Below are 14,160 nucleotides of genomic sequence, written 5' to 3' on the forward strand. Positions count from 1 at the left end.
AGCTCTCTGCTGTGGCCTGGGAGAGCAGTGGAAGATGACCCAAGTCCTTTGCACCCTGCACCTGCTAGAAGAAGCTCCTGGATTCAGACTGGCCCACGTCTGGCCGTTGCAGCCACCTGTGGAGTGAACCAGTGGATAGAAGACCCCCTCTCCCCGCCTCTAACTTTGCCCTTCAAATAAATAAGTAAATCTTAAGAAAAGGAACCTGGAGCCCTGCAAGGCACACAGGGCACATGGGCTCTGCACGCCCACATCACAGGCAGCCACGCCTCGGCATCTCAGGGTCTGAGCCGTATTATGACTGGCAAACACCAGATGGACAGGAACCCCTGTTTGCACAGGTTGTGCGTAGAACCCAGCAGGGAGACCACATGGGTAGCTCCACCTACTTCACCAAGTGTCGTCCTGACCATTGCTTCATTTATCTTCCCAGTGACCCTTATGGCCAGAGACATGTGCCCTGCCCACCTGACTCTGCTCTGTGGGCCCTGCTCGGAGCCGTGGGTCACGGCCGGAGGGACACTGCACAGCAGCTGGTCAGCACTGCGGCTGCACGGGGGCACAGACCAAGGGAAGAAGGCACCACGGAGGGCCCTCAGGGCCCCAAGCGCGCTTCTCCCGACAGCCTCTGGGCAGACAGCAGCATCCCCTTGCCCAGTGGTAGAGGAGATGGTCCAAGAGGGGCCGAGACCACACAGCCGAGACCCACGGCAGGGTGGGGGCTTGGACCAGGGTGAACCCTGCAGCGTCTGAGCACTGGGGGCCACCCCGACCCCAGCAGTGAGCCCTGCTCTGTGACGTTCAGACCTCGCCTCTCACTGGCACAACAGTCACCCAGACGTCCAGATCTTGGCTTCGTTCTCCTGCGCCTCTGGGGGTGTCCGTGCCTACAAACACTGGCACGGTGTGCCAGGGAGCCTGCCCGATGCCCCTCCTTTCCCATCACTTCCCGTGGCTCTTGTCAACAAGACAGAGACATGGCAAAGACCAGCAGCCCCCGACACCCCCTTCTGCAGCCTGCACGAGACCCCCACCTCGGCAGCCCACCTGCCTGGCTTTCATCTACTGAAGCAAGCCACAGGCACTTCCTCGTGATAGGTGACAAAAGCCACACACACACACTCAGTGGGGCTCCTCTCGGATAAAACACCGCCCTCGGGCTTCTAGGAGCCTCCCAGTGAGTCATTTGGGCACCTGGTGACATGAGCTCGCTCTCACGCTGTATTTGCAATCTCACAAGGCTCTGCCTTGACTTCAGGTGTTATTCTGGAAACACCACGAGGTGCACTGGTGTTCTGCTTCTGTTTTTCCCCTCCCTCTACCGGCAAAAGGGAACCTTTCACAGTTGTTCTTCAAAGGGCCAAGGGGGACAAAAATCAATGAGGCCCAGCGTTCAGTCTACCGCCACAGTCGGGGCCACCCAACAACGCACCTGAGGCTGAGCTACCAAACTGACTCTGGGAATCCCAGCCGCGTGGTCTGCACTGCTGCTCCCCAGGTGTCCTCACGCCACGGCAAAACGCTGGTCACCCATCTCCAGGGAGGCAGGGGCTGGAGGCCAAGCATCTGTGCCGCACTCAGGACAAGGAGTGCGAAGCCGACAACAACCCAACCCTGCTGGGCAAATCCGGTTTCCCCAATGTCTTACAAACATGACATCGGGGCAGTTGGCAAAGCGCAGGTGCACGTCACGACTCTCGCGGCAGACGAGGCGTTGTTCAAGGCTCTTGGTCACAAGGACACCGGCACGCGATGGGCTCAGAAAGGGCCCCTGGCAGATCAGAGCCACAGGTCTTGCTGCGCGAGATGCCCCAGCCAGCCCGTCTCTGCCGAGGGCTCCTGTCCCCACACGCACCGCTCACCCTCCACGGCCAGGGACACGCAGAGCCCTGTCCCGGCCGCCCTGCCCCCTCCCCAGTGCCATCGTCTCATCACCTGTTTGCAAATGAGACACAACACAAGCACATTCCTGGACACGGGCCGGGGTGACAGAATTTTCCACCGAAGCCGTGTTTTCTGTCACTTTGAAAACCCCAAGAACTAGCATCGGTAGACATCTGTGCCGTGGAGGATGCCATAAAAAAACGACGGAGAAGCTGCTGACTCAGCAATGAACAGTGCCTTCCGACGGCTTCTGCGGATGCTGCTGCACGACCGAGAACCAGTGACTCAGCATGGGGACGTGTCTGTGTGCGTGTGTATACACATGCATTCTATGTGCGTCCCCTTGTGCATGTATGCGCATGCCTCTGCGTTTATGTGCATATCTGCATACGTACATCTATGTGCATATACATGTATTTGAGCTTGCATGGGTATGTATGTGTGCACATGTTGACATATGTGTCTACACGTGTCTGGCTATGTGCATGCACGTGTGTGCGCCTCTGGGGTTTTCTTCAGACTGATATAGCCTACTGGGACTTTTCCAACTCTCCTGGTTTGAAACATCTGGTGGGCCCCTTGTGGTTAGCCTGGAGTTTGACCTATGCTTGACCTCACTACACCACGTCCATTTGAAGTCCCCTGGGACAAGACCAGGGCCCACTTTGAGAGCAAGTGCTTTGCACACGTGGGCAGGCATTCCCTGGCCCGGGGCAAGGCCTCCCACAAGCACGTCCAGAGATGGCCTCCTCGAGCCTCCTGGTGGCCCCCATCCGACCCCAGACTCGACAGGAACCGAGTGACGTCCGGTCTGCCAGGCATGGCGCTCCGGGGCACTCACCATGGTCGTGGGCAAACACCAGCAGCTGAAGCCCCACCAGCATCTGAGCGAGCTCTTCGTAGCGGCCGCAGTGCTCGCCGGCTCCATGAGACACGAAGACCAGCGCCCTGCAGGGGAGGAAGGCGTGGTCAGGAGCGCCAAGCTGCAGCTGCTTCCGCGCAGCCCGGCACGAAAGCCCGCACCAAACCCATCACGCACCGCCAGCAGGACGCTCGGCTCCCCCGTCCCAGGGGATGCAGTGCACAGGGCCTGTCCTGTGAGGGTCTGCTCCCTCCTTGTAAGACGGTGGTGACCTTGGGGTGCTGTGGGGGGCACAGGACGCATGAGGCAGAGCGCTGGCACGTGCAGCCCCTCCATCAGTGCCGTTGTCTTCCCCAAGGGCCAGGCACGGGCATCCAATCTTCCCGATGCACAACCGAGCAGGAGTCCCGTGGAGAGCTGGAGTCCCCCCGGACGAGGGGAGAACGGCCTAAGGGACCCCCACCCAATTCCTCCCTTTTACTGAGCAGTTCCTGCACACCAGCTCCTCTGCTGACTCCACGTACGAGACGTCTGCTCCTCCAGTCCCTGTGTCATTTCTCTTCTCCATAGACGAGAGTGACACTCTGAGAAGCCAGGACACCGACCAGGTCCCACCAGTGTCCGTCCCCATGCACTGGGCTTTCAGGGCTCTGGGCAGATGTCACCTCCCTGGCGGTCGGCCCCCTGGCTCCCTTCCACCTCGGGCTCAGTTCTGAGGACGCAGTCCCCGGCCACAGCGTCTGCACCACCTAAGTGACCGCCTTGCGCCCTGGCCCACGTTCCCTCCCGGCCGAGCCGAGTCGGAGCACACCACGCATCCTGCCCCCGAGCACAGGGAGAAGCCCTTCACCCCTTCCCTCCCACCTGCCCCCCCTGCGTTTGGCTGGGGCGGGGGGCTCCCCTTCCCTCAGCACCCAGAGGCTCACGGCCAGAATCTCTCCACCACTCCCCCTCCACTGTCCCCAGGGGCTGCGCTTCCGAGGGCTGGGTCGGCGCCTTTGCAATGCGCCAGCTGCTGTCTCAATGCAGACGGAGGAGCTGGAGAGGCACAGTCAGGCTCTCATGAGGGCTTCAGGGTGTCATTTGGGGACCAGACGAAGGGCCTACATCTCAGTCACCCTCCCAGAATTGCCTGTCAATACAACCTTTGCCCACGGCAGGGTATGGAAGATGCTGGATTCCTCTGTCTTACAGCAACCATTTCTAAATGAGAGGTTCTAACCTTTGGGCACACATTGGAACCAGGCTGGGAGGAAGGGGCTTTTAAAACTACGGAGGCCTGGCTGCCCTCGCACCCCACCAGTCCCCTGGGCGAGCTCCCCAGCGGCTGTGCCGTGCAGCGGAGGCTGAGCCGCACCTGCTCTGATCAGGGAGTGTAGGACACCGCTCAGAGGACACAGAGACGGAGTAGCGGCGAGAAGGCAGCCGGGGCGGAGCCACGGATGTCCCCGGGGCAGCTGGGATGGATCTGTGGCGGCTGTACGGCTTGTAGTTGCCACCCCATTGGGAAGAAACCTCGGCAACACCAGCAGACTTGGCCTTGACCAGCCCCTGCCCCGCCTGGTACCCTCAGACCACACTCCCACACCAGGCCGCATTCCGATCATAAGTTCCTCCCGCGCCAAGTGGGATTTTCCCTCAGTTCCCAGATTCAGGTCTTGCCTGGGCCCCGATTCTGTCCAATCCACCTCCCCTCCCATCCCCCAGGCTGAGTCTGCTTGGTGGAACCTGTCTTGCACGGGGAATCCAACCAGGTTCCTCTCCTGCCCGGACCCTCCCACGACAGCCCACGGCATGAGAGCAGAGCCACAGCCTCCACTACCCAGCTCCTCCCCTTGTCCCCACTGACGCGATCTGCCACTGCCTTCTGTGCCCAGATAAGCCCGTCCTGGGTGTGCAGCTGGGGGCAGGGTGGGGTAGGGGAGTTCCAGTGCATGGCATCTGTCAGTCTCCACAAGGCCGATCTCAAGCCTTGGAGGGATGTCACTCACACGTGGCCAAGAGGAGAGGCGCCCAGCCAGGCCCCTGCTGGGATGGCCCCGCACCGGACTCTGCTTTCTGCTTTCTCTGCCATGTGGGTCTGTCTGGGACCCTTGGGAGAAGAGACCGTTATTTATCTCCCGAGATGTCAAGTCCAGCGAGGGGCAGGGGTCTCGTCCGCCTGCTCTTCTACCACATTCCTAGCTGGGAAACACAGCGGGGCAGAGCAGGAGCAGCGCAAAGACTGCCTAATTGACTGCAAGACCCCTGCTCCCTCCCCCATATGCAACCAGGTCCAGGGCTTCCATCCCTGTGTCCCTGTGCCCGCTGCAGCCCCAGGCTCCAAACCCAAACCCCGGCCCTAGGCTGCATTTCGGAGTGGGGGCTGGCATCGAGACTTTCCACTGCTGTGTCTCCCCCAGTCTACTCAGAGGGGGCAGGTCTCCCTTCATCCTCCCCTACACAACTGCTGTGGGCGGAGCCACAGTCGCCCCTCCCCCCACTCCCTTGCAGCCCAGGTCCCAGCCTTTCCGGGCCTGGCTGCCTCGCGCACACCCAGCCACACCCCGAGCCCCGTGTTTACAGCTGTCCCTCTGGGGAAGGGGGCAGCCCCCAGCTCCAGGCTTTCCCATGGGACTTCCCCAGGGTACATGTTGGACACATCACGGGGATTTCACAATACACCGCGATTCATCTCTGCTGTGAGAACACACGTGGCTGAGCGCCGAGAAGCTAAGATGTTGCGGGAGGCTGTGGACACTGAGACCCCAGAGAAGCACACGTGACCCCCGGCAAGGCACCCAGCCTGAGAAAGGAAGCTGCCCCGCCTCAGCGGGTGGCAGCGACTAACGAAGTGCAGACAGACGATCCAGAGTGTGTTCCATGCCAGGCCCCGGCACACAGAGTCCCTGCCCACACACAGCACGGTGCACACCAAGCGGGGCAGACAGGGGAAGCCGGGGACGCCTCCAAGCTCCTTACGGAGAAGCAGACCCAGGCACAGCCAGAGCTGTCTGCGGGCAGGAGCCTGTCCGGCCACAGATAGAAGGCCAGGCGTTCACAATGCTGATCGGTAGCTGAGAGGGAGCGAGCTCCGGGAGACAGGCGCCCGTGGGCCCTGGGGGCAGCCCTGGGGAGCCGGAGGGTGCTCTCCGTGCAGATGGTGCCAGGCGTGGCCGTGACCTGACGTGACTTCGGCTCTGTGAAGACGGCTGGCTGCCGTGCAGAACGGAGCCAGGAGACAGAGGTATTTGTCAAGGAGCTGACACAGCGGGGCCCATAGCAGGTGCCCGGGAAGTAAGTAGCTGCTTCCCTTCCTTCCTCCCCTGGCATTCCCCAGCGGCGGCCGAACGCGAGGCGAGCCACTTACGCAGCGGCCACCGCAGTGAGCTTGCAGAAGAGGCTGGCTGAGATCTTTTTCCTGGAACTTCAACGGCTGCAGCCAGTCGGGGAAGGCAGGGGCTGCGGGAGGGGGAGCCCAGCCCCACAAGCAGATGGCCCTCCTGGCAGCCAGCCTCGGGAGGCGGGGCAGCTCCCGCGAAGGCACTGCAGCCCTGCGGCGCGCACGCTGGGGCCGGTGAGCCGCGGCTCTTCCTCCGGTCAGGCAGCAAGTCCTGTGGTTGTGGAGGATTCCAGTGACCTCACTTAACCCGGGTCTCAGTCTACTCACCTGGAAACTAGAGAGGGGCCCGACCCCACGGACCTCAGCCGGGCTAGCAAGGGATCGGAGAACGCCACCCCAACCCTACTCCACCCCGACTCGGCCCAGGGAGAGCTCTCTGCGGCTGTGTGCACAGAGCCATTTGCCCCAATGCCTTTGCTGGTTTAAGCGCCTGCTTTCCCAAAGGCTGGCCCTCAGTTTCCCCACCTGTGAAATGGAGACACAGGTGCCTCTTTGTAGTCGAGGTGAAAAGATGCGGAGAGGCTCTGTAGGGGCCAGGGGACGGTCCCTGCCTCCACAGCCACCCTCTCCACCTGGCTCAGTCCCTGGACGATGGAGGAAGGAGCAATCAGACCACGGACAAGTCACATTCGCATCAGCCACTGCCAGTCCCTCGGTGCAGGAGGCCTGGGCAGCTTGCCTGGAAAGACAGGCAACAGGCCAGCAGCCCAAGACCAGAACAGAAGAACAGGACGCCCTCCACCAAGAAGCCCCCCACCGTTGGCCGTGTCTGGACTCGTCTGCAGGGCGGGGATACCAGCATCAGAGCGGACGCCGAGGGACGCGGGGCCTGTCTCTGCCACCAGGCAGCAACACGGGTGCGGCCGACACCTGACTCAAACCCGGGGCCACCATGACTTCCAGTGCAGGAGCAGCAGGGCCTCTGCAGCCCCTCGTGGGTGCTGCGCAGGCTCTGTGCTCGGCCATCTCTGGAAACCACCCCCGTCCCGCTGGGACACCCGCTCCATCACCCACATCCGCCCAACGCGTTCCTGCCAAAACTGTGCGACTTTCGCCCATGTGCGAGGCGCGTCTGTGCCCGGGCCCGCGTGTGGGATTGCGAGCGCGACTTGGATCCCTTTCTGGTAGCTGAAGCAGCAGCGGGCTGGGCTCAGTGGAAATCCAAATTTAACTCTGTCCCCTCCTCTACAAGGATTCCAGGAGGACTGGGTCCCTGCCTGTCTCTGGCACAAGGTCTGGGGGGAGATGAGGGTGGGGCGAGACACAGACATAGAACAAAACCCAGGGCCGGGGTCTAAGACCTCCCCGCAGAGGCCAGCGGCAGGCATGTGCTGTGGTCAACAGGTCGCTGCTGCCCATCAGGCAGGGCTGGGGAGTGGATGGAAAATCACCCAGAGCTGGCATTAGAGAACAGCTGGTGCTAACAGCTGACGGCTGCTTTGGCCAGATATCAGCCTAAATACGTTATTATGTGTTAACTCATTTAACCCTCACGACGGCCGGGGGGGGGGGGCATCATTTCTACCACTTTATAGATGCGCAAGGAGACCCACAAAGAATCGACAGGCAGCCTGCGGCCACACAGCCGGGAGGACTTGCCCCCAGCCAGGCTGCCTGCCGAGGCCACTCCTGTCCACTGTGGGAGCGGGAGTCACCTGGGATGCCATTACAGCCTGCACGTGCTCAGTCCTGTCCCCAGATCCCCCATCAGCTTAGCCTCCGGCTTCCACTCCAGCACCGCTCCTTCCTCACCCTGCCCTGTCTGTGCCTCCAGGACTTGGCCCAATAACCCTCCGTCCCGCATCTCTTAGCCAGCATCTACCTGAAGCTAGCGTAGGTCGACCAGGTGCTGGGGGAGGACGAGGCCCCAGCTTTCCCATTTGTGCTGTGGGCCTGTCTGGCAGCCAGTGCTGCCTCTGCTCCAGAAATGCTCCATCAGTGAATGAATGAATGAATGAATGCATGGCTCAGAGAAGGGAGCTCTGTTACCTGCCACTGAGCCTGGCTGATGCTTCATGGGCAGGGTGGATGGCAGAGGATTTCTGCAGAGGATGTTGAAGGTGAGCAAGGGGCAAGGCGAGGCGTGGGTGCTCATGAGACCCCAAGGAATGTGGGTGGCCACCAACAGACCTGGTGGGAATGGGAGCACAGTGCCGCGGTGGGGGGAGCCAGAGGCAGAGGCCCCCGTGCGGGAAAGCAGCCCTGGCTCTGTCCCCGTGCGGCTCCAGGTGAGCATGTGACAAGGCAGCAGGACCTCAGCTTTGTCAGCGCAAGAAGAGGATGGAATTACAGCCCCAAATGCAACCGAAGCACAGCGCCCGTGTCCCAGTCATTCTTTCACTTGATCCATCTTTCAAAACAGACCCAGCTTAAGATGCGAAACAGCTCTGCATGCAGCACTGTACCCCAAAGGTGCCGCCCACCACCACTCAGAGGCGGCAGCAGCTCCCCGTGGCTGTGCTCCAGTCACACCCCTTGGTCTGCTCCTCCTGGCTGTGGACACGTGACGAGACCTCTCTGTGTCTCTTCATTAAAAGACGGAGTAATGACAGCACCCACCTTCCCAAGGCTTTGTCAAGCACTGGCCACGCAAGCACCGCCAGCCCAGCACCCGCTCCGTCCAGGTGAGCTCATGACACCACCTCCCTGGGCACAATGTCAGCGACTTGGATCGTACCGTGTTTAGCCAAAATGCACCTGCGCCATGTGCCAGGGGGTAGAAACTGACTCGGAGATGTACTTGCTTAACCAGCATGCTCTTCACGGCCAGCTCAGCCTCGCCACCATCTCCTGTGAGGAACCGGAGGGAGGGCGCCTTGTGTGCCGGGGGTGGTGGACCCTCAACAGCTCTGTTGTCAGGGGGATTTTCAGAGGACCCATTAGTGACCCCCATCCTGCTTCCACCATCCCATCTGGAAACAAGTGTCCTAAGTCAGTCATTCAGTCACTTATTTCCAGACATCCAAGGACCTCCGCAGCCTTCGTGAGGTCTCGTGGCAAACAGTTTTTCTGACTGTCCTATTTCCCATCAGCTCCGTCTCCCTGCTGCCCCTCCCCAGCAGTCTGCCCACCCTACAATTTACTGCGCACCCTGGCTTTCTTGTCCTAATCAACCCAGCCCACCCACTTCCTGTAGCACCTCACCTGGCAGCCAGTTCCTCCCCCTCCACACTGCTTCACTGGCCACCCCCTCTGCGGCCTGCTCTGATGTCGGCCACAGGGTTTAGAAGACCCGGGCCCTCCAAGCAGCCCCGCGCCCTGCACAGCCTCGGTGCACGCAGGGCAAGGCCCACCGCCCCCTTCCTCCCCGTGCACATGCCTCCCCTCCCTACCCAAGGCTCTCAGGAACAGAGGCCAAGTTCAAGTGAAAAGCACCCAGCCCCATACCCACACCTCTGGCTCTGTGTTCTTTGCATCCTGGAAGATCAGAGTCCTACAGAGCCGTGAAAGCTCACCCTGTCCCCATCCGCCACCCCTGTCCCCGGCGAGTCACCTGCCTCCTCCTTCCCCGTCCTCTCCTTTCCTCTGGGAGCCGCTGTGCTTTATAGACACCCCTGGAAGGATCTGCAGCCTCCAGGGTCAATGCCCAGCCATGGTTCCCGTATCACATCCCAGTTACTCGGCACTGCTGTGGTCAGCGATTACCGGGCTTGTATCGGAAGGGTGTGTGCGCCTCCAGCCACCCCTACGCACTACAGTTCAGAAGTGCTTCTTGGTGGAGCCACGCACTCTCCATGCATCGCCAACTCCTTGCTTCTCTCACCCTGGCCTCCTCTCGGGACACACAAACACCCACGTGCACAAAGCATCCCAACCGGACTGTCCCAGGGCAGGCATCTCCTCCCCACCTTGGACTGAGACTCTCCAGGCTGCCAGTGGCTCCCTTTGCTTTTTTTATTTTATTTTTTTTTATTTTTGACAGGCAGAGTGGATAGTGAGAGAAAGAGACAGAGAGAAAGGTCTTCCTTTTGCCGTTGGTTCACCCTCCAATGGCTGCCGCGGCCGGCACACTTCGGCCAGCGCACCGCGCTGATCCGATGGCAGGAGCCAGGTGCTTCTCCTGGTCTCCCATGGAGTGCAGGGCCCAAGCACTTGGGCCATCCTCCACTGCACTCCCTGGCCATAGCAGAGAGCTGGCTTGGAAGAGGGGCAACCGGGACAGAATCCGGTGCCCCGACCGGCACTAGAACCCGGTGTACCAGCGCCACAAGGCGGAGGATTAGCCTAGTGAGCCGCGGCGCCGGCCCCTTTGCTTTCATTCTGCACACAGAGGCAAGGAGCATGGATTCCTCTCGTTGATCAACCATGAGCCCAGCCCCAGTACAGTCCCAATGTGTGTTTCTCCAGCGCTCCCTACAGAAATCTATCTACCATCCTGAGGTGCAAGTCTTTAACAGGTCTGTCCTCAATCAACTCATTTTTTGATTCCTCTCGCAGACCAATATTACCATAGGAAAAAACCCACTGCTGTGGTCCATGAAAGTGTAAGATCCAACGGAGGGCTGGCATCCCAGCAGAGTGGGTTAAGCTGCCAGCTCAGACACCAGCATCCCTATGGTTGCCAGTTCGAGTTCTGGCTGCTCTACCTCCGATCCAGCTCCCTGCTAGTAGCCTGGGAGAAGCCCCTGCTATCCATGCGGCAGACCAGAATCAAGTTCCTGGCTTCATTCTGCACTGGCCATTGCAGCCCGCTGAAGAGTCAACCAGCAGACGTAAAGATAGAAGATCAATCTCGGCTGGCGCCGCAGCTCACTAGGCTGATTCTCCGCCTACAGCGCCGGCACCCCAGGTTCTAGTCCTGGTCGGGGCGCCGGATTCTGTCCCAGTTGCTCCTCTTCCAGGCCAGCTCTCCGCTGTGGCCCAGGAGTGCAGTGGAGGATGGCCCAGGTGCTTGGGCCCTGCACCCCATGGGAGACCAGGAGGAAGTACCTGGCTCCTGGCTTCAGATCGGCGTAGCTCCGGCAGTAGTGGCCATTTGGGGGGTGAACCAATGGAGGAAGACCTTTTTCTCTGTCTCTCTCATTGTCTAACTCTGCCTGACAAACAAAAGGATCGATCTCTCTCCTCCAACTCTCTCAATCTTAAACAATCCAACAAAAAGGGGCTAGACAGAAGCTAGAGCAACAGGGGACAAGCAAGCTTCAGAACTCGGCTCCACCTGGGTTTGAACACGACCACTGGTATTGTAGCAAGTCACTCACAGGCCCAGGCGCCTCAGCTGCAAGACAGAAGTGATAATCCCGCCCTCCAGGGGTGCAGAAGGTGCCAACTATGTGCCTGCTGCTGCGAGCTGGGTCCCTTCCCTATGTGCGTCAGGGCCTCTTACATCAAGATGCCGAGGACGGACAAAGGGGCGCATGCACCTGGCCAGGCTGCTCCAGGTGGCCCGCATGCACTGGTTTACTGGGCTGTGCCCCAGGTTTTTGTACCTGGCTCACGAGCAGCAGGCACACCCGGGCCAAAAGCTGACTGAGCCCAATGCCACCCGGGGCTATGAAATACTGCTCCCTGGGAGCACCGCAGCGGCGGCCGGACTACCTGAGTCTGCAGGAATGTGCCATCCCCCTTGGCCGCCTGCCAGATGGAACCCTTCCCAGCTCCGACTCGCTGACGGCAGTGGCTTTCCCAGGAGAGCTCCGGCAACCAGGCTGGAGCCAGGCTCGCAGCACCACAGCAGTGCCCTGGGCCTCAGCTGGCTCCACAACACTCACCACCCACCCAGGTCTCCGTCTGCACTTGCCTGGGTCTGGGGGCAGGCAGAGCGGAGCTCACCAGGGCAGAACGGCACAGGCTGGTGGGTCAAAAACCCCCCTAGGTACAATTCCTCGTCTGCTCGTGCCTTGTGAACTCATCAAGTCGAAGGAGTTGAATAGCCATCCAGCGTCCACACAGGCAGTATTTAAAAATGCACACACCAACTCGCACACACATAGCGTATGTGTGCTAGAACAATGTGGGTTATTGCAGAAAAATAGAAAAATGCTGACACACACATGCAAAAAAAAATCCATCCACAATCCTGCCGCCCGGTGCTAACCACCCAAGAACTTCCTTCCAGGTTCACCCTTTCCACAGATTCTAGGATCACGTTGGAATTACCTTTAAGTCAATTATGAACTTATCATTAGAACTTACAATAATCACACCGCGTGTTTCACTTTGGCTCCCACTTTCGATTTTCCCAACACTGTGCCATGTGCATTTCCCCATTGGAACAGTACCACCGCCTCTCTCCAGAGAGGGTCTAACATAAAGGGGCCACAGAACATAGAGGAGACAGGCTACGAACTCACAGCCGAAACATTAGAGAGATCCCCCAGTGCAGCACAAGGGCCCCAGAGGAATCTAGGAAACAGAATATAAACACTGCCTTGGCACTCCAGCCACCGTCCCCACTCCTGAACTCACAGCAGACATTATCAATCAATCACAGCTTCCTCTTCTACTGAATGTGCCAAGCCCCCTCCCCCTCCCCCCCATTTTTATTTGACAGGCAGAGTTAGACAGTGGATGAGACAGAGACAGAGCAAGGTCTTCCTTCTGTTGGTTCTCCCCCCAGTGGCCACTGTGGCCGGCACACCGCACTGATCCGAAGCCAGGAGCCAGGTACTTATCCTGGTTTCCCATGTGGGTGCAGGGCCGAAGCACTTGGGCCATCCTCCACTGCACTCCCGGGCCAGAGCAGAGAGCTGGACTGGAAGAGGAGCAACCGGGACTAGAACCCGGTGCCCATATGGGATGTCGGTGCCGCAGGCAGAGAATTAACCAAGTGAGCCACGGCGCAGGCCCCGCGCCAAGCCCCTTTCAGAGAGCACCGCCGTGCCCTGGCTTTGAAACCACGGGCTCCAAAAAGGTTCAACTGATGGCTTCCGCGCAGGACTCTGCCCCGCTACTCCAAACGCGGAGTCTCTAGCATGCAACGGATCTGCAGTTGGAGCGTCTTTGTATTCAACTTGGGCCTTCAGTAAAAATGGCACCACAGAGCAGGTGCATTGGGGATGCTGAAATCCAAGTCCAGCTTCAGGATCGCCAGGTCCAAGTCCAGCAGGTAAGAAGGCTCCCCGCTGCACGGTAAGCGGCCAAGCCAGTCCACCTTAACTGAGCCATCGAGACAAGGATGCCATCACCCAACCCTCGAGAAATCACCCTGTTTTGGCCCACCCCCCCTAGCAGCGGGCCTCCCAACGCTCTCCCAGCGCAAGGCTAATTAGATTGCAGAATGGGCCTAGCCTGAAGTTATCCAACTGGATAATGACAAGCCCAGCGGAAGATGTATTTCCATATAAATGTGCAGAAGGAAATCCAGCATTAACCGGCCTGAAACGTAGGGGATGCATTTTAACACCTCATCTATCACGCTGCCAACATCTCTCTTTGGGCACTTACCTCACTCCCCTGGGGTCACTGCAGAGCCTGCCGTATCCAGCCAGCTGGGCCCAGGGGCTCTGAGAGGCCCCCAGCCCTCCTGCTCTGCAGAGGCTCACAATCAACTAGTGTGCCTGCAGGCAGGGACGGGGGAGGAGCAGCGCGTGCAGCCCGCAGTCCCCGGTGCAGAAGGGCACGTGCCTGTCCCCCATGGCAGCCTGGCCCTGTCAACGGCAGCCCCTGCCCCCACTCACTCCCACTGTCCTCCTCCTAGCCTCCCTGCAGAGCCCACGTGCCAGGACCAAGCTCCACTCAGCTCCCCGCCTCTGCTGAGCGACCGCCCTGGGGTGGGCTCCTCCCACTCCTCCAGTCCCTGCGGTTATCCGGTTATCCCAGGGAAGATGCCCTAGCTGGCTTTGTGCAGGCACACAACAATGGCCCCCGCGCCAACAACAGTATCACATCGCAAAGCAGAGTTTCCCCTGGACCTCTGCAGACTCAATCCAGTCTTGCTCTGCATACAGCTGTTTTCTGGGCTGCAAGACCCCCAAGAACAGGGACCCCGGGACACAAGGATGGTGGCCACACACCATCGATGGATGGCGGTCATCTGTGGTCCCTACTTAACTGCTTAGGGTGTTGTTGACCTTTGTTTGAACTTCCCACT

At 59.9% G+C, this 14,160-nt stretch overlaps 1 protein-coding gene across 3 annotated transcripts in view; it reads right to left on the reverse strand.

Annotated features, from left to right (window-relative positions):
* MGLL (monoglyceride lipase) overlaps positions 1-14,160 on the reverse strand; it is a 99,406-nt gene that overhangs the window by 61,167 nt on the left and 24,079 nt on the right. For all 3 annotated transcript variants that reach the window (XM_051852606.2, XM_051852608.2, XM_051852607.2), the window contains exon 3: positions 2,726-2,832. In XM_051852606.2, the coding sequence (XP_051708566.2) occupies positions 2,726-2,832 (107 nt within the window). The remainder of the gene's footprint in view (positions 1-2,725; positions 2,833-14,160) is intronic.

This window comes from Oryctolagus cuniculus, chromosome 10, assembly GCF_964237555.1.
Source record: "Oryctolagus cuniculus chromosome 10, mOryCun1.1, whole genome shotgun sequence".
Lineage (NCBI taxonomy): Eukaryota > Metazoa > Chordata > Mammalia > Lagomorpha > Leporidae > Oryctolagus > Oryctolagus cuniculus.